The sequence below is a fragment of the Capricornis sumatraensis genome, chromosome 2 (assembly GCF_032405125.1).
Source record: "Capricornis sumatraensis isolate serow.1 chromosome 2, serow.2, whole genome shotgun sequence".
In the NCBI taxonomy this organism is placed as follows: domain Eukaryota; kingdom Metazoa; phylum Chordata; class Mammalia; order Artiodactyla; family Bovidae; genus Capricornis; species Capricornis sumatraensis.
Window position 1 is genome coordinate 49,697,896 of NC_091070.1, and position 24,962 is coordinate 49,722,857.

General features: G+C 33.6%; 1 protein-coding gene across 2 annotated transcripts in view; it reads left to right on the plus strand.

Annotated features, from left to right (window-relative positions):
- TCF12 (transcription factor 12) overlaps positions 1 to 24,962 on the plus strand; it is a 388,964-nt gene that overhangs the window by 318,390 nt on the left and 45,612 nt on the right. For both annotated transcript variants that reach the window (XM_068964717.1, XM_068964719.1), the window contains exons 9-12: positions 17,628 to 17,733; positions 18,757 to 18,896; positions 19,170 to 19,314; positions 19,988 to 20,052. In XM_068964717.1, the coding sequence (XP_068820818.1) occupies positions 17,628 to 17,733; positions 18,757 to 18,896; positions 19,170 to 19,314; positions 19,988 to 20,052 (456 nt within the window). The remainder of the gene's footprint in view (positions 1 to 17,627; positions 17,734 to 18,756; positions 18,897 to 19,169; positions 19,315 to 19,987; positions 20,053 to 24,962) is intronic.

A 24,962-nucleotide genomic window follows, 5' to 3' on the forward strand; every position in this document is an offset into this window, starting at 1 on the left:
TAACGAATTGTGTAACTTACTGAAATAAATTATCCATGCTGTTGAAAACATCAGATTTCTTTCACCAAAATTCTTTCATCCCAGCATGGCAATGCTTCATTTTAATCAGAAGTTCTGAATGGAAGTTCCATGGTTTTTTTTTTTTTAAACAGGGAAAAATATTTATTATAACTCAAGAAAAAAAAGTTTTGGAGAAAAAAAAATCTTTCAAAATAAGAATTCAGTGCTTTGGGGTGGAGTAGATAATAAAAGGTTTTATTGGTGGTGAAATGGCTAGGAAATCTTTGGCCCAGTTTAACGCCTGAGTTTTCCAGAAATGGAAACTTAGACTCAGGGAAATTCAGTGACCTCGAGTATGCTCTCATGCCTCCTCAGAGGCAGAGCTAAAACCTAAGTCCCTGTCTTCTGACTCCCAGTCCAGTGCTCTTTCCCATCATATGGTATGACTCAGTGTCTGGACCCTAACATGAGCCTATCTCATGTTACAGAGGACTAATAATTGGCAGGGAGAGTTAGTCTGCCCTTCTGTACGTGCTTGTGATGAAGATATATAGAGCGAGTAGCTTACTGCATTTTTTTCTTTCAAAGTTTTGTGACTGGTTCTCAATCTTTCTGGTAAGGGCCACTTGTTGGGATGGTGTATTGCCTTTACCGGTGAAGCATTCTAAGCATTACTGAAACTTTTAATTCATTTTGCTTTGAACTGATACCATCTCCCATCTCCTCCCCTGTTTATTATACCCTCCTCAGATGTATTTTCACACTGAAGTATTGTTTGGTTTTTGTTGAGAATGGTCACCAGAATTTAGTGGTAAGAAATTGTTATTTTTAGGATAGATCTTTTCATAAATTCAGAGTCTGCATAATTTCTTCCAGTGAGTATAGCCAAAATGAACTGTACTTAATCATTCAATATATGAGGCAGAGTGATTTGGTAGATTCTCAGTACTTAACTAATTAGAGTTATGAAGTATTTAAAAATTACTACCACTAGCAAGAATTTTTATTGGAACAAAACAGAGATTAGGGGCCAGAAATAACTTAATGTATAAGTTACTTAAAGTTTCCAGTTGCAGATTCTTGAAATGGCTCTGGGCTAAGATGCAGAAGTTACTTCTGGTCTCTTTAAAAATCAATTTAAAATAGACTAGACTAGACTATCATGGTACTGTTCCATTTCTCATAAATTGAAAGGAACTGGTGCATTCCTGCTCAGAAGAAAAAAATTACACAGGTCAAAGAAGAAACCAAAAAAAAAGGTAGCACTTTCCTTAATGGAGAGCTAACTGGACCCAAAATCAAATTGTTTATGGTTTAAAACAATAGCTTTATTTGCTCCTAGTTTTATTTTGTTGTTACCTGACAAGTCAGTAGTGCTGCAGTACCCTGTCCCAGTCTTGAAAGTGCTTCAGAAGTGCTGGTTTATTAAAGAATTTTAAAACCAGGATACTCTCCTCAATTTTTTTTTTTTTTTTTTTTTACCCTCACACACGTCATTAGGCAGTGCTAGGCAGTGCTGTGATTATAGAGCCATCTGCAGGAAAATTACCAAGTTGCAACATGGTTAATGATTCTCTTACCATGTTATTTCAATTGGTAAATGAGAAGTGACAAACTGCAGTTCCTGTGGGGAAAGAAATGAACAGCCAAGAGATGCAGGATTACTAGGTAGGGGGACTCCCCACTTTTAATTTTTCAAAGAAAACTGCTTTTTCATAATGAGTTCATGATCAAAGGAAACATGCAGTTTGCTTTAAGTTTTACATATTCTCACTAGTATAGTTCTGTCTTGTTGAAAGGTATTTAGGGATTGCCTTTTAGAAGCTTTGCATGATCTGTTCTGTTCATGTTAAACTGAGGGATACTATTTATTTAGCTCAAAAAGACATGTGTTTGCTTTTCTCTTCCAGGAGGTATAGCTCTCTTTTACACATCCTCATTTTGGTCATATGGTTGTCAAAAGAGGAATTAAACAAGTGTTCTTTTGCCCTATAAGCACAGTTTATATAGCTGATCGTTTACATTGGTTATACATATAAGTGTTTTCTATTTTGTTAATCATTACGCATTTCTAATACCCAATGTTAGAGATTTTTGTAAAGAGATGGTCAGAAATCTGATGTTCTGTGTCTGAGACAGATGATGTGATTTGTGAACTATAGCATGAATTTTACTCCGCTCTGAGAAGTTGGTGTATGTGTGTGTGTCAGTTGCTTCTCACATCCAACCAATATCCAAGTAAACTGTGTACCAGTACTCAGATCAATCTGTAATGTAACTATAACTGGTGATTGGTTTGACTGAGATTTAGGTACTCAAAATTAAGTCATAATTGAAACAAACGTTTGAAAATGTCATCTGAGGAAAGATCACAAAATCAGGTCTTTGATGTTTAATCTTTTCATACAGTGGAAAGACAATATTTAGGAGCCTTTTTACTGATTGATTAGCACCAGCAAGATGAGAGTAATATTACTGAATTAGAAGAGGCATTATATGATTCCAGATAAATAGCATTATTATATTTAAATAATAGGTACTGATTGTCAGTGGATTGGTCTGAAAGAGATGCATTATTTCACTAGAGTTTTATGTTCTTTGTTTTTTGCAAAAGTAAATTTTCTATATTGTGAGGGCATTAGAAAAAGCCAGAGACCAATGTCCTGACCCTTGGGAATCATTTTATTTACAAAACAGCATATACTAGAAAAATTTGCAATATAATGTTCAGATATAAAAAAGCGTGGACTCTTCTGATACCTGATTTGGCATCCGATTTAGTTAACCAGGCCAGCTGAAATACTGCACATTTAGGAGAAAGCATTCATTCACCAGTCATCTTTCTACATGCTAAATAAGAAAGAGGAGACACTAGGGAAGGGTGTTTTGCTTTTGTATCTGCCCACTTGTAGATTCTCCTATTTATTGTCCTTTTAAACCTGTCTTCACCCCACCCCCCACCTTCCTTACAGCCAATAATGTATTAGTATTTTGCTGAGTTTTCATAAAGCAGGAGTATATTGAGTTCATCTGTGGAATTATTCACTTGTAAACTTTGTTTGGCTTTGTTTTTCACTCTGGAAGTCTTGTTTTCCAGGAATTAATTCCCTTAGAAATAATGTTGAGACTTTTCATGAGGAATCCTGTGAGTGGGTTTTCAATTTACTTTTCTCACCAGATCTTCTGGCCTTTCATTACACTGGAATGTTGCCTGCTTGTATTAGAAAAGTATGCAGTAAGATTGACCACTGGCTGGCCTTTATTAATTAATTAATTTTCAAGATATGTGATAAAGTTAAATTGAAAATTTTGCTTAAAAACTTTTTAGAATTTTAGGTCACTCTGAAAACATTCTTGCTGTGGATAGTTTAACAAACAGATTTGAGAGTTATAGTGATCGGGAATATCAGGGATAAAGAAGAGCTAATAAAATAAGTTAAAATATTGGGTGTGTAATCCCAGGAGATTTTGCATAGCTCTCTAAGGAAGATTTATTTCCCAGTCAACATAAAAATAAGAAGGAAGTGGAGGGAGGCCTGGATTTTAATCTGATGTTGCCAGAAAGTCTCTACCTAGTAGGTTTTTTGGAAACATTTTTCCCTAAATCTTCAGGGAAGAAGTAAATTGCATAGGCAAAACACATAATAGCTTTTTCTTATCTAGTTTAGGTCTGTACTTGATGATTGTTGGAATGGTAAATAAACATCACATCCTGAACTACTGAGGGTGGGGAAGTGTATTTAAAAGTGAAATGCAGAAATCCTCAAACCAGGAATCATCAGTTTGCTAATAAAAGATGTATGGCTCCAAGTCATATTTTTTTCAAGGTTCTCTGACATTTTCATTAATCATGTTGCCAGTGTGTATAGTAATGCCTGTTTTGCTATAAAAGTTGGTATTTTTTTTTTTTTTTAGATTGTTGGCCTTGGTAGTATGAATGTTGAGTCACATAATCTTAGAAGAACACATAAGTGATTACATAGAATTGTGGGTGGAAATAAGACAGTTCAGAGCTCCTGTGCAGACTGCACGTCTGTCTGAAATCAGGTTTAAAAAGTAACCCTGTCTCCAGCTGACTCGTTTTGTCAGACTGAGTCATAGGATTAACCCTTGACATATTCCTTCAAAAAAAAAACAGGCAAAGATTAAACAACTGCATTGACTAGAGCAGCACTTGATCCATCTATATGCATTTTTTCCTGTAATATGATTCTGCTTAGGAAAAAATTGTGCTGCAGCTGTTACATAGATTAAATTAGATTTTTTTCAAGAAATATTTTTGAGGAAGCAACAAAGGACTTTATCATGGAAGATAATTTGTAATTGTGATAAGAAAAATGACTGTCTCCATCAACCAGTTTTAGTTTCCTTTGGGTGAGGCAGACTTCAAAAAGATAATATTTTGGAGTAGCAAAGTTAGAAGACCTTACCATAGCATACAAGTAAAATACAGGAACATTTTATTTAAATTACTGCCAGCTTTCTTGATGATTTGCTGTTTTTGAGGAATAAATTTAATGCCATATGTATGTAAACTCCCACCTTGTCTCTCTTTTCTCAAGTTTCTACATCCACTCTCAATTTAGACAGTAGTATATAGGAGTGATTGTGTTGTGGGGGGGTTAATTTAATATATGTATGAATTTTGTATCAGTGTTTTTGAGAGGAAGAATGAAAATTTCAGTTAGAAGCAAAAAAATAATTACTCAGCTCTGCTTAGAAACTATTATGTTTCAACCTTTAGGTTTCATATTTAACAACAGATCTTAGCCAGTTCTTAATAAACTGCTTTAGACCAGCAAAAGAGTATTATACTATCTGACCTTTACTCTGATCTTTTTTAACTTAGATATTTGTTTCTGCTTTCAGAATACCTTATAGTTGCCTCTAAAATAAAGGAACTGTTAATGAAATACTCAAATTTTCAATGTGCTTTAATAGCAAAGATTGCATAGTTGGGTTTATTATTATGCTGTTTGTTTAACAAACATCATAGTACTGTCTCTCTTTTTTGGCAAGCCCCAAAGAAATGAGCCTAACTACCATAAGTGGATTTGTTTTTTTTTTTTTAATCGATGTAAGTTTTCTGTTTGGAGCACTGGTTGTAGGAAGAGACTGTTGAAGCCTTGTGGCTCCCCCTTTGCCCCAGTTCTCTACATTTCTAGTTAAGAATAGGTTTTTTTTCCATTTTTAATCATTCAGGGGAAAAAAGGAAATTTTATTTTGGATGGTTGATTGTCCTTTTTTTTTTTTTTAAGCTCTGTCAGAGAGAGACTATGTCTATAAAAGACGAAAATTTACTTGAATGGTTTTAAGGCATGACATTGTTAATTGTAAGTCAACGCTTTTTACACAGCTCTCTGAGGACTGAAATGAGTCTTTGTGGTCTCTCAGGAGGGAGGAAGTTACAGACCACTCTGCAGACTGGCATTTTAATGGTCTGTTGTACAGTGATGTTCTTTTGCAGCTGCTGCTTAGCCTTTTCTATATCTGGAGAGTGTAGGGAGGTTTTATTGTTATTCTGACACCATCAGCTTTTAAAACATTATGAACTTAGCTGGGCTTATTCTCTTACTCGGTTTTATTGTTACATTTTGATCAATATTTTTCATAACAGTGGAGAGTTTGGCAGTCCCTCACAAAATATTTCTGGAATATTCCTTTAGAGGAATTCTGCTTCATGAAAGGTGCCTTGAAAAAAGTGATGTGTTCCCTTTTTGCAGCTTGTGAGCCCTGCTCTGATTAACACAGTTCTGGGAGAACCTCCGAGGCTCAGGGAGAAAAGATAGTACAAAGAGGTTTTGATGGAGGGGATGGGGGCCAGCAACATGAGAGGAAAGAAAAGTTGTTATTCTGTTTTTCTGGGTTAGAGTGCACACCAAAAGACAAATTGAAAACTTTTTAAATAACAAGATATGTTTGTGTGTAAGAAACAAAGTATTTACCAAAAAAAAAAGTCTAAGACCTTTTGACTTCTAAGTATAATGAATTTTTTTTAAATCTATGAGACATTTATTACCGCACTGATTATTTTTCCTTTTTGAGAAATTTGAGCATTAGCGTAAAAGTTTGAATATATTAAATATTAGTTAAGAATGATAGTAAACTTGGAGGAAAGACTTCTGAGAAATCTGTTTTAGTTTATTAGCAACAGTGAACATTTTGTGTATACATACCAGCCTTTCATCTTTTTATGTAAGGAAAAACAAAATCTTGGTTTTTTTTTTTCTTTTTAATTATTCAGTTGCTTCGTACATATCCTAGAACAGTGTAATCCATTATAAACTTTTCTATGGTATTATGAGTGAGGAATTTAAGGAGCTTTAGAACTGAAAACCTGTATTAAATATTTATGTATTACAAACAGATCATTTATTTTTGAGGTAATTTTTTGAATTGTTGGAATGAGCTTTTTCATGAAATGTGTTCCTCTCAAATTTTTTCCATATAATTCTTATAACATAAAAAATCATGGTTCTAGCTAGTTGAGAGGTACTTGGATGACAGGTCTGCTTTCTCCAGGAAGTGACTCTGTGGATGGCTTAACTGTTTAGATCCTTCTTGTTACACATGATTCAGTGTTTGCAAATCCTGATTGCTTGATCATGGTTTATCAAAGTTGGAAGCAACTTTAGGCCATGCCAGATGGTAATGTCTTTAGAAGTGTAGCAAGCTAGGTTTCCCTGCTAGAAGTGCTCTAATTTAATTAAAACTAAAAACAGATTAGCATATCTGTCAGTTTGCCTTTCTTTGAGAGAGACATATATACCATAATATGACAATATTAATAATTCCTTGGTCTGTATGCCTCCAAGACATTATATAGCTTTTTATTATTTAGCACTTGTGACTTGTATTTTTTAAAATTCCAAAATTTGTTTTATCGGTGTCCACCACCCATGCAAGAACTTGATAGAGATTTGAAGAGATTACTTACAGCATAAACCCTCCCTCTCTGCTCTGTGAGTTGGTTCAGTCCTATTTTGCATAAGTTCCTTTTGAGTAGATCCATGTGTGGATGCATAGTGCTGAAGACTTAACTCTGTTGGGCTGTGTGGATGTATGTGTTGGAGAGAAGCTGTGTGTAGTAGCTGCAAATAGTGACATTTTCAAAATCAACATGTATTGTGCCTATCCTGTCCCTGGAATGGGCAGCAGTTCTTTGATGTATTACTACAATGGGAAAACGGTAAGTCTTTTTCTTTGTTCAGATAGCTTCTTAGTGGCTTGTTTAAGGGAAAGCAGGGTAGATTAATTACTTTTTACTAAAACCTGTGAGGTTTTGTTTTTATCATTTTCTACACTAGTTAACAACAGTATGTTTCTTTGTAAGTAAGGTTAGAAAGTTGTCTTTGACACAGTTACAATAGTTTCTTTTATTTTTAAAATAATATCTGACAAATTCAAGTTTATTTTTTATATTATTGTTAATGCCTGATGTCTTTACTAGCAGTGAGCTTCAGCTACATTAGTTTCAATGTTTTCTTATGTTGTAAACATATAATTTGTATGTAAAATACACATTTAACACAGAGAAAAAGGGAAGATTGCTTGATGCTTTGTAGATAGCAGGGAAAGATGAAAGTCATCTTGGATATTCATAAAAATAACAAGTATGAAGCTCTGGGAATGATTAGGGAAGCAGTCAGCTAGTGAGGTCCGTATTTCCTGTTTGGAGTTTCGGGTCCAGAGCCTGACTTTACTCAGATACCATCTGTTTCCAATCAGACTAGAATTTTGACCCTGTACAGATTCATAAAATAAATCACTATTTTTCAAAGAATGCATTTGTACATCTTCCAAAGAATTTATTTCTAGCCAATTTATAGCAACATGCTTCAGTGTTTTAAAATAACATCTTTCTGTGTTGCTAAGTAAAACTTCTGCTTTTTAATTTCTCAGTGTTAATTATATAGTATACTGTTTCCACAAGCAGTATCTTTAAGTCAGAGGATTTGTATATTCTAAAAAGAAAGTAAACTTGTCTGTAATATTCAGTAGAAGTTATCTTTATAAGATAGTTGATAAACATAAAAATGTTATTAGTGAATAACAATCTTGAGTTTATGTCAGGAATTCAGTTTTTTCCTCCTTAGTCATCCCAAAACAATGTTTGATCTCAAGTGTTTTATTAAATACATAAATGACTTTAGTGATTTTTTTTGTCATTAATGTAGACATTTTCAGTGTTAATCTTTGAAGTTACCAAAAAATTAATCACATTTATGTTTGGCCTTTCCTTTTTACCACTTGAAAATGTTTTAAAGTAGCATATGGCTTTAACCATGGTACATGAGAACTAAAGAAAGTACTTTTTCATTCTCTGACTGCTTTGGTAAGGCCTGTTTGGACTTTGTTAGCATTTGGTTCTTAACTTTTGAGTAAGCTTTCTTAACAGATGACAGTCAAGCCAAAATTTCATAAATTCGTTACAAAGTATGTGTCCACACTACCCATATAAACAGAACTTTGGAGAATGTAAGAGGTATATTTAGATGCATAGTATAGGTGAAATAATTTGATGTCTATATAATTTCCTTGCCAACTGTCTTTCAAGTATGAAAATATTTTTCTATGTCCAATTTTAAGTAAAATCGTCTGTTTGAAAATGGTGTATGTGTATGAGTTTAATAAAATTAATTATGCAGGACCCCTGAAGCAGATAGACTATAACTCAAATTGAGTTTAGAGTTTATTCTTTTGCGAGCACAGATCACTCTATTACAGCATTTCTCTTTGTTCTACATTGCGGGGGTGAGTAACAGCTTTGATCGTATTAAGTATTTCCAGGCTTACGGTGGATAACATGGCTGGTATGTTAGAGAAGTGTAGCCTGAAAGTTGATAGCCTGTGTTTGATATGGGTCAAAGGTGACTTCTGTGTTCTTAAAAAATGCATAAAAAATGGTATATTTTCTTAGTCCTCTCTATCATAAGGCCTTAGTCTTTCTTATATGTATTTTCCTCTCTGTATTTTATTTTTACCACATCTAATTTATTTATTTATTATTATTATTACTCAATAAGGAAATCATATAGTATAAAATTTATTATCCAAAGACTGTGTTAAAAATCTTGTCTTTTTATATATTGGGAAATGTCTACCCATCAATGCTTTACAATAAAAGCTAGCACTTTAATATTGCCAGAGTCTGAAATAATATTTCTTCACTTGAGTTATGAAATTTTTTTATATAATTCTCATTATGAGCCAGTTAAGTTTAAGCCCACTTTTTATTAATAACTCCATTTTATCAATTTATTTTAAGATGATAGGACATTAATATTTTGAAATGCTAGTAAGTTCACATTGATTTTATTTTTTAAATCCTTTTTTGGATATTACAGTGATAGAGTGAAAAATCCTGAGTGATACTGGGCTTCAGGAAAATACTTTCCTCTTTTTCTGATTCTTATTTTTACATTTTCAAACTAATTCCCTATATTTAAGGATGCTTGGGATAATTTAATAAATAGACTGAACAGACTCTAGGAAAAATGCTAGATTAATCAGAGGAGAGCCTTTTCATATTTTGGTATATTTAAGATTATGTGGCCATATTGTATTGCTGGAAATATAAGAGGCTTGAGCATCTTTGTGCAGAAAAGGCAAAAATGTTAACCCTATCTTCCTCACTGTTTGAAAAGAGAAAAGGTTAATGTTCTGTATCATATAGAATTTTTGTGTAGAAGTATTATATACCATGCTGTAAGACATTAATATGTGTTCATGATAAATAGGGGACTTAAAATCACTTTGGATATTATCTGTTTTCTGAACTTTGAAAAATAGCAAGAAAAAATAATGGGTTTTTGAGGCCCTGCAGTCAGTTTTCTCATAGATATGACTAAATTATGTCCTTCATTCAGAAAGGTAGAGAATGGTAGAGGTAAAGAAAGGAAAGTTTGGGGAAGAGAGGATTCCTGCTCTCTTCGCCTTGGTATTCTGGAGTTTTAGCCTTCCTTTGATCTGATCAGCCTCCATTTTCTAGACCTTGAACTAAAGATGCTACAAAGTGTTCCAGGTACAAAAATTGCAGCAAGTACAGACATGATGCTCTTTTCATTATATCAGGGAATTATTTTAATCTTTTAGCGACAACACAGAAATCCAAGTTTTAAAACCAAAGCTTAGAAACACATTTTGAACATTCAGCTTCTTTGTATGAAATCTGGGGAAGAAGAGACAGGAACTAACTACTTTCTTTCAGGAGCTCTGCTGGGGACTTTATGTTTACCTCATTTAATTCTCCCAACCACTCTGTCATTTAGCTGTTACTAGCCTCCTTTTATAAGTGAGGAAAATGAGGTGCTGAGTAGCTAAGTAACTTGTCTAACCTTCCCCTCCCCCTCCCCCATTAGTAAGCTTTGAGGCTAGACCTGAACCCAGGTCTCTCTCCCAGGAGCAACTTTTCCTCTTCTGTTATCCAAGGACAAGTAAACTGGTCTCCATAGCAGAGAGCCAGATCTCACTAATCCTTACTATTGGTCATATCAAAGTACTACATTGGAAAGAAAATGTCACTGAGAAAAGTAGTAGGCTATTCTTACAAATAAATATGTTTCACATATTTGATCAGATTTACAGTTTTATGAATGCTAGTTGATATAGTCTGTCAAGCAGCTTTTTACTAGTTTCTTTTAAAACTGAACTTTATCCTAGATATGATTTTAAATGCAGGAAATTAGCAGATCTCTGCTAATAGAACTCATAGTATTGAAAATTGGTTTAGCCATGGTTTTGGCACCTGCCTCCCCACATAATTTATATTTTCATAAGAATTAGAGTAGCATGGAGCTAAAATTGCCTTATGAATACTTCTAAGACTTATTTTTCAAATAAACATTTTCAGTTGATAAAAGCACAGAAACCAGTATGAGACCATATAAAGCCACAGTTCTGCTCTTTTGGGGATTTACTGCTAATTAACATGAGAGAGGAAAGTTTAATTAAATTAATTCAAATTTCCAGGCTATCTGTGGACCCAGTAGAGTTAAATCTACATTTGTATGATGAGGAAAACATGAAGTCATTTAAGAATTCTCTAAAGTTACAATGCTTAGAGACATTAAGCTCTAAACTTAATGACAAGTTTAGCTTCCATCTGCTTTGATTTTTTTTTTTTCCCCCTTTACCAAGATTATCTGAGACTGTATTCTAGGTATGAATCCAAGAAGATCTTTTTTTTTTTATTTTTTAATTCAAGTGAGCACAAATAACAGGAAGTTAAAACTAAAACCCCTGCCAGGAGAGTATGTTGTCACTGGTCAGGTTTGTTAATGTTTTAAAGAAATTTATGTCCTTTTCCACTAGCTCATGAACATGTTAAAGAAAGGGATCAGGTGCTTTATTGTTAAGGTCTAAATATTTTTTAAATGTAGATAGCTGAGAAGTGACAGTCATTGATGTGTTCAGTATATCTTCCTAGCATGTGAATTTCAAACCCAGTCCCTTAAAAATTTCATGGCCTATCTCTTAGGGAAAAAAATTGTACCTATTGTAAAAATGATACTGGTTACAATAAAGAACTGATGAGACAAACCTAGTGATGTTAACTTGATTGATTAAAATGTGTTTGACTTACCTAAGAAGAAATTCTCACATTTGAAAACCGCTGTTACTCAACTATACTTTTTAGACAGTGGAAGTAGTAATTGATTTTAAGCTACTTTGTACTGAAAACTAGAATTTTTTTTCTTGTTGTTAGAAAGGAAATTTTACAGTATTTCACCCCTAAACATCCTCTGGAAATTCTTGGAAAGAATTTGATTATTGGAAAGATATTGATCCTTTTATTGATGATGCTTTGAAAATATAAACGTGTATGCTTTTTACAGAAATTTCATGTTATTTTATTAGGCTAACTAATTAGATGAAAAGAATCTTCCATAGATAGCTTATGTGTCCCTGAGTTAGTTCTACTTTCTTTTGCTTTATGATGCTTTTTGGTTTCAGTTCTTACAGTATATAGTACTGGAACTACATATATATATCCCCCGCACCTTAGGTTTGGAATTATTACCATAAAAACTTAAGTAGTAGATTGGACTTTATGGCAAAGTTTGATACTTTTATGTAATATTAAAATACTAAAAATATTGAGATATTTATCAAATTTGTCATTTGTTTAAATATTCTTGGATTTTAGGAAATTCTTAAATTGCTGTTTTGTGTACTTTTTTTAATGTCTTCTTCATTGAGGTTATACTTGTTTTAATTTAGATGAAAGAAAGAACCAAGAAAGTGGGAAGACCTGAATTTCAGGAACTTTAAGATTTTAAAATTTATGTTAAAGATATGCTCTTTGTCTGAGTTTATACATAAGGTCAGTATGCAGAGGAAACAGTGGATCCAAAATGATCAGAAAAATGAATATTAAATCATTTTTTTAAAATTTCTTTCTTAATTTCTACCACTCTTATCATTGAATCCAATTACTAAAGCAAAAATTTTACTTACTTGTTTTAAAACAACCTCTTTTTACTAAATTCAGATCCCTCAAAATACAGAATTAGAAGGAAACTTTGGGTATATTACTGGGTATGGGACTTCATAGGTTGATCAACAGTAACTAAAAACTTCTTATAATATTTACCTAGTTTTTCTTTCTTAGTTTTTGAGGGTTGACCCTTAAATGTGCCCAGTTTTTTCTGATGGCCCAGTGGTTTAATTACAGTTTTTAAAGCTAGAGTTTGAGTTGGGTTGAGGTTTTCTTTTTTCCCAGTGACCTAGACTGTTTTGATTTTTTTGTTTGTTTTCAGATTTTAGATACTCAGCTAGATCTTATAAAATTTTTATTGCTTAATACAAAATATAGTTATTAAAATATAAGATAAATTAAGTGTAGTTTTCCTGAATATAATATTACATTTTTATTTTAAAATTATGATGATAGGGTAAGTTAGCCAATTAATTTTGTTTTGCTTTGCTATTTTGGTAAGTTGATAAAGATTTTGCTGGAGATGATTTCTGCTGTTAGCATAAACTTTTCAAACATTGGAAGTTTAATCTTAACATTAAACTGTTTTAATGGTATTTAACATATTAGAACTTAAAGAGAACTGCTAGTAAAACCATCTTGACAAAAGTGCTAATAGGAGCCTAAACATAATGAAATGTTGGTAATAATTTCTGTGTTAGTGCATGTTCAGAAATATTGATAAGCTTCTCTGTCTTCTTTCCAAATTAGATAAAGGTATTCCCAAAATGTTTGCGAGTTTGGGCTTTCATAGGCTTTGGAGTTTATGAGGCTCCTAGAATATTTCTTTCAAAATAGTTTATGTAATTTTAAACTGCTGGGTAAGGAAAAGTGATTTCATCCTATATTGTTCAGTAGTAACCAGTAGCCACAATGACTATTTAAATTAAAATTTTAAATTCAGTTCCTCAGTTGTACTATCCACATCTCAAGTGTTCAGTATTCAGATGTAACGAGTAGCTACTGTATTGTACAGACCTACATACATTACCATCTTTTCAGATATGGAACATTTCCATCATCACTGAAACTTAATGAACAGTGCTTGTCTAAAGCTTTCCTCTCATTAACATATATAGCTAGCTATTCTCACATTCTAAAGAAAATTCCCAATTCATCTCCTCATCACTTAAAACATTTAAAGATACCAGCTACCACATAGGTTTTGGATCTATTTTTAAAAGCATAGGAAATGGTATCATCTTTTAACTCATCACTGGATGTGACAAGATAAAAAGGAAAACTATCTTTTTAGCAAAAACTTCCACTCTTTTGCATCTTTTCTGAGTAACTGTAAGAAAAAGATGCCTTTCTGCCTTGCAGAGATGTTTCTAATATTAATTACAAGAAGAATGCTCTGAAGTAAGAACACAGTGCACAACTCCAGCCTCTAAAGCTAAACAGAGAGTGGACTGCCCTGAATTGGGATGATCCATATGACCAAACTGAATCATCCAAACAGGAAAAAAGAACTGTTTTTGCTAACTTGACTCCAATTGGTTGTTTGAGCTAAGACATTCCAAGGATAATTGTGTAATCATCGTATAGGGTAATGTAAATATTCATGCTCGAAGTACTCTGTCACTCTTAAGTAAATTTGGTTGATGGAATGAGGACAGTAAAGATATTACCGTGAATTTATTCTTTTCAGCCAGTCTTAACAATGAAAGGGAAGTATCTTGTTAGATTTTCAGTTACATTCATTTAATTCTGGATAAATGTTATGGTTCTATTCACACAAGACTCAAAAATTTCTCTCATTGCCATTCCTAGAGGAGAAAATATGTAAGTACCTGAGTAAGAAGGACATTCCCATGATAGCACCTTTGAGCCTGACATTCTGAAATGGAGACTAGAATTTTAAAGAAAATTTCCAATGACCACATTTCAATAGAACATCTAAAATTACTTAATTATACTTTTCCTATTCCTCTTTAAAATAGTGTGACTCCTGGTAGATTTTTAATCAGCTTAAGCACACATATTTCTTTTTCTTAATTTTAAGATTGTTTGTTGTGATACAAAATCATACTTAAGATTAAAATGTATGATTAGATCATTAACTAGAGAAAAACTGGCATCTGTGTGCAGGTGATCAGATGACATAAGCAGTCTGGTTTTCATTTGCGGCCAGTACTGATTGTAACTGAAAGAGACTTGCTCTTTTTGTGGAATTGGCTGACTATTTCCCTACATCTGGAGTTAATAAAGTCTTTAAGACCACATCAGTTGTGCTTTGCCGCAAGAACTCTTTGATCTGAAAAATCGAAACTGGCACAACTGCTGCTTCATAACATTGCATCTATGTTTCTGCAAGCCACAGTTAGGATACCAAAAGTAAAGTTTTTTGGCCTGTGTTAGAAATGCTGTTAGATGGGCCTCTTTTAGAACCATGATTTTCAAAACATCTTATGATAAAAACTTTGAATTTATGTTAGTAAATAAATGATAACCTTATAGTATTTTTAGAGTCTTTACCATTTTCACTTATAAGATCTATTCTTTAAAAGCCCATTTATTTTTTGGAAGTCTATAAAGACTAACATTAAAAACTTAGCAACTGAACAACAATAACAACATTAAAAAAAACTTTGACTCCAAAATAAGCCCTGTGTTCCCAATACAGCTTCAAAAGTTTTATGTATGAGTAGGCAAGCCTCTTCTGCTTTGTGTGGTTTATCTTGGTTTTGTTGCTTTCCATGATAGTTACCAATAACCATTATCTCATCAGCCTATTCTCCTTTATTTACAGCGATTTGTAAATCAGTAAAGTCAGGTTTATCCCTTTCTTTGCTTTTATAATTACATACGTTTAAAATTTTTTGAAGTCTAAGTTTACCTTATGGAATACAGTGAATTAAATAAGAATAAAGATAAATATATATTGAGAGATTATATAGAAATTTAAACTGACAGACTGAATAGAGTTTTTTTTGTGAAATGACACATCAAAACTGGAGTTTTTCATAGTTATCATTGTGAGATTTACATAGTTTTAACCTCTAGCCTAGATAGAATTAGAGAATTTTATATTTTATACTTTCAGGTCAGTGATGGTATACATAGCAGATAAGCATTTATGAAAAAGCATGTTCTAACTGTGTCTTCTAAATTTTACTCTCATTTGTATTTTTTCTACATCTGTGGATATACTCTGTTTTTGTTATTTGTGGTTTCAGCCTAGTTTGGGATAATCTATATATAAAGGGGACAGAGGATATCTAGCTAAAGCTAAATTTAGATGCTGAAACTGGATTAAAAGAAAAAAGTACAAAATTCCTTTCCTGATAACGCCTCATACATTGCAAATACATTTGTGTATACCCAATTCTTTCTTCCTAACTCTTTCTTTACATAATAGCTCTTTATGTAGTAGCACATTAAGCATAGAAAAATGTTTAATATGTGTAATGTATACTCTCCTATCTAGAATCCTTTATGGGTATTTCTTAGAAATATATCTTATCCCCAACTTGTCAGGTACCACAAATGTGTGTTTTTCCCTCTGGCATATAAGAAGAAGGAAACTAAGCTGAATGCCAGTTCATTAAAAAGACACACCTGTGCTAGTAATAGCATGGCTAGCAAGAAGACTAAAAATGAACTTTTCAACCTTTTATTTAGAGTGAACTGTACATGTAAGGATGATATTGAACAAAAACTGTAAGAAGTAGTTTAGTACTGAACAGGGACAATATGTAGCAGTATAACTACGCCTCTAAGAATTAGAAAGATGATATTGTTAGCTAATACTTAGCGAGTGCTTACCTGCTAAACATTTTAGAACTTTCTGAGTCCCTTAGCTATCTTGAGGAATCCAGGCAGGATTTTTTGTTTGTTTGTTTGTTGGCCATACTGTGTGGCTTGTGGGATTTTAGTTCCCTGACCAAAGATCAATCCTGGGCCTTCAGCAGTGAGTATGCAGAGTCCTAACCACTGGACTGCCAGAGATTCACTAAATGTTTTGTATGTGCTATCTCATCTGATCTTCCCATCAATCTAACCCTCAATGCAGGTACTGTTAGCACTGTCTTACAAATGAGGAAATGGAGTTTCAGACGGTTAGATAATTTGCCAGAAATCTTTGCAGTTAGTTAATGTCTCAGAGAAAGAATAAATGAATATAAATGAAATGAAATAAATGTGTATGCTTTTTTCACACATGCTCCCGTAATTTTACTGAGCTAATTGCTTTTTCCACATTAAGTGAACACTTTGAATTTTTATTTGGGGCTAAAAATTAAATAGATGTACCCTTATCAGACTAAACAAAAGAAATGTTTCATCCTCTTCTCAAAATAGGACTCCTTTCCATTCTGGATTCCTGGTTCACTTTTACAGATCATCATCACCTTAAGTGTTACCTGTCTGTTCTTGATTTCAGTAGTCGTCATAAGAATGGTTTGATCATGTTTTGATCATTATAGTTATTTGGCTGCCCATTTAGTTTTTCAGAGAAATGACAATGTTGGCCATTTGCCAATTCAAAATGTTTATACTTTGCTTATCTGAAGCAGAGGTTTACCAAAGGAAATTAATACTGCTCTGACAGATTAAATGAGATTTTTCTGAAAGCTGTGCCAGAGTTGAAAAATTACTAGAAATTAAAGAACTAAAACTGCTCAGACTTTAGCCAACCCTACTAAGTTCAGGAAGTTCCTGAACAATTACATTGTGCTTTTCACAGTTAACTTTTAATAATAGTAAAGAATAATAACATTTAATCTAGCTCATTTTGATTTTGATAACTCTTTTAACAGTGGAAAGAATGAATTTTATGAACCCAAATTTTATTTCATGTTATATTCAAAAGACTGTTGTTTCCACTAGGTTTTGAATCATGAGCCTATATGAATTTATGTTTTGTGAGCAGAGTCAACACTTGAGACTTTGTTCAGTCACTTGGTATAATTGTTACACAAAGATTCATTCCGGGGATATTTAGAATGTTTTTTTTTCTCTAGTAACCAGCTAAAAACAAACGTGTAGATAGTATCCAAGGGATTTAAGCAGTTTCTTTGAATTTGTCATAGGCCTTTTTAGATATGAGATAGGCCTTTTTAGGCCCTTCCAGAAGTGTAGCACTCATTTTACATAAGTGGTGTGAGAGTAATTTACATTTTAATTAAATTTCCTGTTTAATTTTAAGGTATATGCACCATCCCCAAATTCAGATGACTTCAACCGTGAATCTCCTAGTTATCCATCTCCCAAGCCACCAACCAGTATGTTTGCTAGCACTTTCTTTATGCAAGGTAAGTACTACCAACTAGTTGTCAAAATTAGCTAATATTTTTAAGTTGTGAAGAAAGAGAATATCTATATAGAAGTTCAGACATTTTTATCTAGATATGTTTGGCTGAAGCAAGTTAAAATTTAATTTTAAAATTTTCTATTGCTAATTATTGTTGAGTGCAATGTAGTTGAATTATTCAGCAAAGCACTAGCGTGTTCGTCTAGTATTAATTGAATTTGAAAAGGACTTCAGTTGAAAAAAGTGAGTAGAGCTGCTCTTTCTTTTTTTAGGATTTTTAAATGTATAAAAGCTATTAACAATTTTAGTTTCTTGTTTAAATGACAGATTCATAACACTCTTAGAATTATCAGTGCAAATAAGAAGGTGAATATCATAGAACAGAATTAAGACTTTTAAGAGAGAAAAAGTGTTGTACTTCTTTTAGTTCATGTCTAGCAAATCATTTTTTTTTGATCTTCTGTGATTTTAGACTATAGGGAGCAATAAATTGCTACATAAATAGTTCCTTGACTTTATATTGGTGAGTGAAATCATTGCCAGCACACTTCATTGGAAGGCTAACTATAATAGAGTCATTATCAATTACTTAGGTTCTCTATAAGAGAAACTTCTTTATTCTAGTTTGAGAATGTTTGATAAAATATACATTGCTTGTTATAGATTAAGAACTTTTTTGTATATTTATGGATATTCCATTATGCAAAAGTATAATCCAGCCTCTCCCCAAATTTTGGATTTGTAATATCCTCCCTGATAAGAATTCAGATCTTGTGAGGATTTTTATAATGACCTGCCTACTACAGTTTAGATTTCTTCCCCCCCTCCCCAACTGTAAAGCTTTATTCCTTCATTTAAAATAGTAACTGTACAGTTTGGAGGGAAGAAAGCTATATGGAAGACTAGATTGAAAAGAGGAGGAAAGACATATCTAGAGAGTACCCTTTGAATTTTTTTTGTATCATCAAAATAAAAGAAAAAATTTTGGCTAAGGAAAGTTCTATATTTCTCTTTTTTGTCTTAGATGGGACCCACAATTCTTCTGACCTTTGGAGTTCATCAAATGGGATGAGCCAGCCTGGTTTTGGTGGAATTCTGGGGACCTCCACTTCCCACATGTCTCAATCCAGTAGTTACGGCAGCCTTCATTCACATGACCGCTTGGTAGGCCATAACACATGACTAGGGTGCAGCAACACTTTGTCCTTACTTGTGTTTCTTTTTGGATTACAAGTGTAAGATTTGATTCTGCCAAAACTTCTGAATGTTGAAATACTTACTTCATGCCTTTTGAAAAAAGTAAATGACAATAGTAGGTGTCTTCAGCGACTAATTTATGATGTTCTTTATAAGCTACTATAGCAGTTGCCCAGTTATATGTGCTTATTATTGAGAAAATGTATTTAATAGATCATATCTCTTTTCTTGTTTCTTTAGAGTTATCCTCCACACTCAGTTTCACCAACAGACATAAACACAAGTCTTCCACCAATGTCCAGCTTCCACCGTGCCAGTACCAGCAGTTCACCTTATGTTGCTGCCTCACACACTCCTCCCATCAATGGATCAGATAGCATTCTAGGTGAGCTCTTTTGGGTTGGCAAAACTCCCTAAAACTGAACTTGGACATTTTTAATGAATCCCTTTTTTTTAATATGATATATATATATATATACACACACACACTTGTTCTTTTCATGTTTTTTCACAACTTTATCAAGATATCATTGACATATAACACTGTATAAGTTTAAGGTGTACAGCATAATGATTTGACTTACAGACATCTTGAAATGATTATCACAATAAATTTAGTGAGCATTCATCATCTTATATAGATATAAAATAAAAGCAATAGAAAAAAATGTTTTTCTTTGTGATAACTCAGGGTTTACTCTCAACAACTTTCCTATATGACATACAACTGTGTTAGTTATAGTCATCATATTGTGTATTACATCCCCAGTACTTACTTATAACTGGAAATTTGTACCTTTTGACTCAACATATTTTTTAGTATTGAGTTTAAATGTGAAAGAAAGGAAGAAAAGAAAGTTTCTGATTTTCATTAATGCAGAAACTGGTAAGGAATCCATCTTTCCTTTAGTTTACTATTTGCTGGTTTATTGCAACAGATGTGCAGTTACAATGGAGAACACCATTGAAAAAATGGCAGAGTGCTAAAAGCATGCCTGCTCACTTGCTAAACTTCCTTGCTAAACTTCTTGATTTGTTTTCCTATTTGAAATACTCAGGAACCAGAGGAAATGCTGCTGGAAGCTCACAGACAGGTGATGCACTTGGAAAAGCTTTGGCATCTGTGAGTATTGATTTTACGTATTTTGCCGAATGATTTTTACACTACTGAATTGCAGTGATTTGATTTTGTGGGCAGTGTGTGTCATAGTTAAAGGGTATAGTTATAACAGGACCATTTCATTACTCATTTAGAGCTATTCTCAGTTTGTATTGATTTGTACTGCCCTTATAATAACTCATGAGAATACTTCCCACCTGATTCCCACAAGAACTGTCCTTCTAATTTCAATTTAAATATCTGTTTTTGTCTTAATGGAACAGATGTAGGGAAAATTTTAAAAACTCAGTCATTTTAAAGCCTAAAGGACAGATTACTAAGATTGTTAAATCTGTTTATTAGTTTTAAATATATACTTTGTGAGTTGCGCGTTAAAATAAGCCAAGTAGAGCCAAGAAACATAGCTCAGTTATTCTTCTGATCCAGAGAAGGGAGTGCTTTTATACGGACTTTTTCCTAAGATGGAAGGTATTTCAATATTTTTTAAAAGGAAAAAATAATCATCTTCTGCTGATTCATTCAAGGCATAAGAGATGAGAGCCTTTCCTAAAAGCAAAAAAACAGATTCACTGAAGAGCCCTTGCTAAAATGAGTAAAACTGATTTGAAGGAGCCCCATAATATTTTCCTCAGCGACTAGTTTACATCACAACTAGAATGTTAATGACAAAGCAGTGATTTACTTTAATAAAGGCAGTGATTGGTTTTAATGTCTTTTCCTTAAAACATTAAACTGAAATCTATTCTTTTGGGAGAATGTTTACTAGTAATCCATAAAGATTCCAAATCTAATTTTTTAAGAGGCACTTCTGCTTTGTATTTTCTAAAGTTTCTCCTTAGGCGTTTTCTTTCTTTTTTCCTCCTGAGTGATATGGTTCTCAGGTTTCTCAGAGTTGTCTTACTTATGTTCTACTATGAAATGCAGTTAACTCTGTCAAACATATTTGCTGCTGTTCATAGGGAACCTAATGTGTGGATAGTAGGAAGCAGCTGTTGAACATTTAAGGAGATAAACCTCTTTGTGTGTGGTTTTATGTAAATATTCTCTGTCCACAGCACTACAAGTTTTTCTTGAGAAATGAAGCCAGGTCAGATTCATCTCCCACATAGTGGTGGCCCACACAAAATAGAGCTCAGTTCATTTAATTCAGTCTTGCATCATATGACAAAAACAATGATAATAACAAAACCCACAAAAATATCATCTGCAATTTGTATGTTTACTAGGTGCTCGGCACTATACTAAGCACTTACATGCTTCATTTCATTTAATCCTCAGGAAAGCCCTGTGAGGTTGGCATTACTATTCCCATGTTACAGATGAGGAACTAAGGTTTAAAAGGTTAAGTAACTTTGGCTCAGAAAGATTAAACAACTTGCTCTCGGGATCACCTCTAGGGAGGGTAAGGCCTAGTGTTAGATCAGATCCGCTCTGGCTAGCTTCACTTACTCTGTACTTCCAGAAAGACCAATGCTACAGTGACTGTTATTTTATAAGGTGTTGATGAAGGTTAAAGGGAGTTGTCTCACTTCTGAACTTATCCCACATGGTGAAAACTACCTACTTTGAAAGAAAATTATTCAGTAATATTACATGAGTGCCTCTCAGGTATTTAATTTACTTGCTGATTTCTTCCTCTGATTTGTAAGAATTCAGCAGCAAATGTTTCATGTGTAGAAAGACAAATAACATCTGAACTTTTAATATTAGGCAACTTTAAAAAAATACAACCTACATTTCAAGGGCTTTTTTCTCAAAATTCTTTTGTTCACTTTATCCAAGGAAAACTTCTTTAAAGGGTCCTTGGCAGATAGGCAGGAATTTGTGATCTTCTGAGTGGTCCTTCAAGCTTCATTTCAGTTACCCTTGAAGTCCTTGACTATTCTCCCATATTATAACCAATATACTAGCTGAACCAGTTGGCATTTGGAAAAGAAAATCTAAATCCAGTGTAAGTGGAAGCTAGGGAAGAATGTTTAATCTAGTTAGTGGGTGGGCTTTGGTTGTCATGGAAACTCAGCTCTGTCATCCTGTGTTGTTACTAGGCAGGAGCAGCCAGGTCATTCCATAAATCATTTCTGTCATAGCTGACGGTGATACATTCCATCTGCTCCATCACTGCATGCCATAGTCTGCACACTTCAAATCCTTTCCTTCAATCCATCTCCTTCCCTGCTCCACACCAGACACCTCCCCCCAACGTATTCTTTCCCTAACTTCCATTGCAAACTCATATTCACTTTAGTGCTGTCAAAATGTCCTGAAAAACAAAAGTATTACATTGGGGATAAGAAGGATTAGAGGAGATGAGGAGAAGGAATTTTATGAGAATTACAGTTGAAAGTCTGACGTTCATATCAGAATTTTTGATGTTAGGTATTACAGATCTTTGGAAATGGTGACCATAAGTATTTGAAATTTTAAGTTCTTTAGACTGTGATGTTTTAAATACAGCATCCAGGTTTTAGATGGAGAGATAATATGCTATTGTCATTAGTAAGTTATTTCTAGCTCCCTGAATGTCTGATATATGTCTTAGATGGTCTTTCATGTGTGAAACATCAGAGGGTACAACCTTTGTTCTTCAGTTTAGGTATTAAAGAGCACACAGAATGCTGTGTGATTAAACATGGAAGGCCAGATAATACATTTGCAAAGGTTCCTTTATTTTAGGTTTAAGCCTGGATAATTGTGGTCTTAATCTCAGGATAGCTAGAAAGAGAATTGTACATGAAAGTATTTACACAAAGTTCCCAAAGCCCTATGGATTATGCATTAGTTTAGATAATAAACTAGGGTAGATAGAAGGGAAGGAAAATCTGGATATTCGTGCCATTTCAGTGTTTCCCTGAACGTTTGCCAGACAATAACCCTTTAAGATTGTGCCCATGGAGAGTTATATAGAGGAAGAAACATCTGGTTTATTTCAGGGCCTAATACCATATCAAAACACTTGGTCTTTAATTTAGAGGAGATCAAACAAGAGGACTGTTTAACTTTGTTGATTATATCAGACTTCTCTGTGATAATTTATGTTTTGATTTCTACCTCAGAGCAAAGGAAAGAGAGAGAGAGAGAGAAATAAGATAGAGAGTGTGTATGTGTGTGTGGGTGTATTTTAATCTGGATAGTTAAATGGTCAGTAGGCTCTAACAAAAGAAAAGAAAATTCAGGGAAGTTGACGTTTAAAAGTTATTCATGAAATAAGTTTCTTTGTTCCTTAGACTCAATAACATTAGCATAATAAAGATTAACTGAAATGTGCACTGTAGTGCTTAAAAAATTGGGCTCATAGTTCCAGGGTTGGGCTTGGGAGCACTCCATTGTTTCTTTTTTGTCTGGGGCCCTTTTCATTAGCCTCTGGCTTATTGGCACCCTGCTGATTGGAATAGACCATGACTGATAGGAGGAGGAGCCTCATTTGTTCCAGTAAAATGAGGCATATTACCGTTTAAGCCTGGCAGAAGGTATTGGGAGTTATTCATCATTGGTCATTTAACAGTATGAGGACCATGGACTGCATGCAGAATGAGTTCTTATTTGTGTTTATGATCCAGATTCTAAATCACTCCCATCCCCGTTTTTTAAGTGAACTGACTTTTTCTTCTCTCTCTCTTTTTTTTTTTTTTTGCTTTGAAACATCTATGTAGGAGTTCTTCAAGGTCAGAAAGTACAAAAAGTAATGTATTCCTGATTTAGAATGCTCTTCATCAAGAAAAGCCTAGGTTTAGAATTTCTTAAAGTAGCACAACAGTTTCTATGGAATCTGTATAGTCTGTATGTGATTTGGTAATAGAATAAATATACAGAGGTTAAGTTTAATGAAATCATCTCTGATCTATAAGACTGTGTTATTCTGCTGTTTTAATATTGTTGCTCCCCTTTCCACGTACACATTCCTTTTATGAAAGTAAGAGGGACAAGAAAAAGTCCTGTAATTTTCCAGGCTATCTGTCAGTTCAGGAAAAGTATTAATAATAATTGTCTGTCATCACTTTAATTTAGGGCAAAATAGAACCAGGGAGTGTGATGAGTGAGTGGAGAAAATGGCTTTTATTATACAAATGGAGAAAGTGTTTTTGAGAGAAATATCAGAAATTATATATTGATAATGTTTTTGGTCCTGCTTCTCCTGTTTTCACAGTGATTTTTTTTAAAAGCTCACATCCATTTTACATGTAATATCATTTTCTTTAGTCATTGCAGGATGGTCAGTCAAGTCATAACTGATTCTAAAATATAAATTTCCTTCTTTGAAGAAACCAGTTTTTCACATGCTTGGGGATTATTTAGCTGTAATGGCAGAGTTATAAGGGTTAATAAGGGTTAATAGTCTGTTTATACCCTCAAAAGCCCATACCTGCTTAATGATGTGGTATGGACAGCTTAGTACATCAACACTAGTTCTCCAGAATATTGGAACCTGTGAGAACAACAAAGCATTGTTGTTCTCAAAGCTTAAACCGTAAAACTAATATGTAAGTGAATTCATCTTTGTAATAGTACTTGTTTCTCCTCTTAGGTATTCCTGTTACTGAACCCTACTGTATAAATGCTGAAATAAATACTACTGTTTACTGAATCCAGCTTTTTATCAAAAAGTATTGTAGCAAATTTCAAGTGTGATTTAATCGCTCAAGTTTTTGGTTTTTTGTTGTTTTTTTTAAGTGTTGCGTACCTACTTGTGCAGGATAGTGACAGACAGTGATGGATTCAGTGTTGAACAGTGTAAAGTCCCTGCCTTCAAAGACTTTGTAGTTGAGCAGAGAAATAGAAAAGGTAATAGAAAGCATACTGTGAAGCAAAAGACCAGGGAGGTAACAGATTGCTTCCCTGGTAGGTCAGTGGTGAAGAATCTACCTGCAATGCAGGAGACACCAGTTTGATCCCTGGGTCAGGAAGATCCCCTGGAG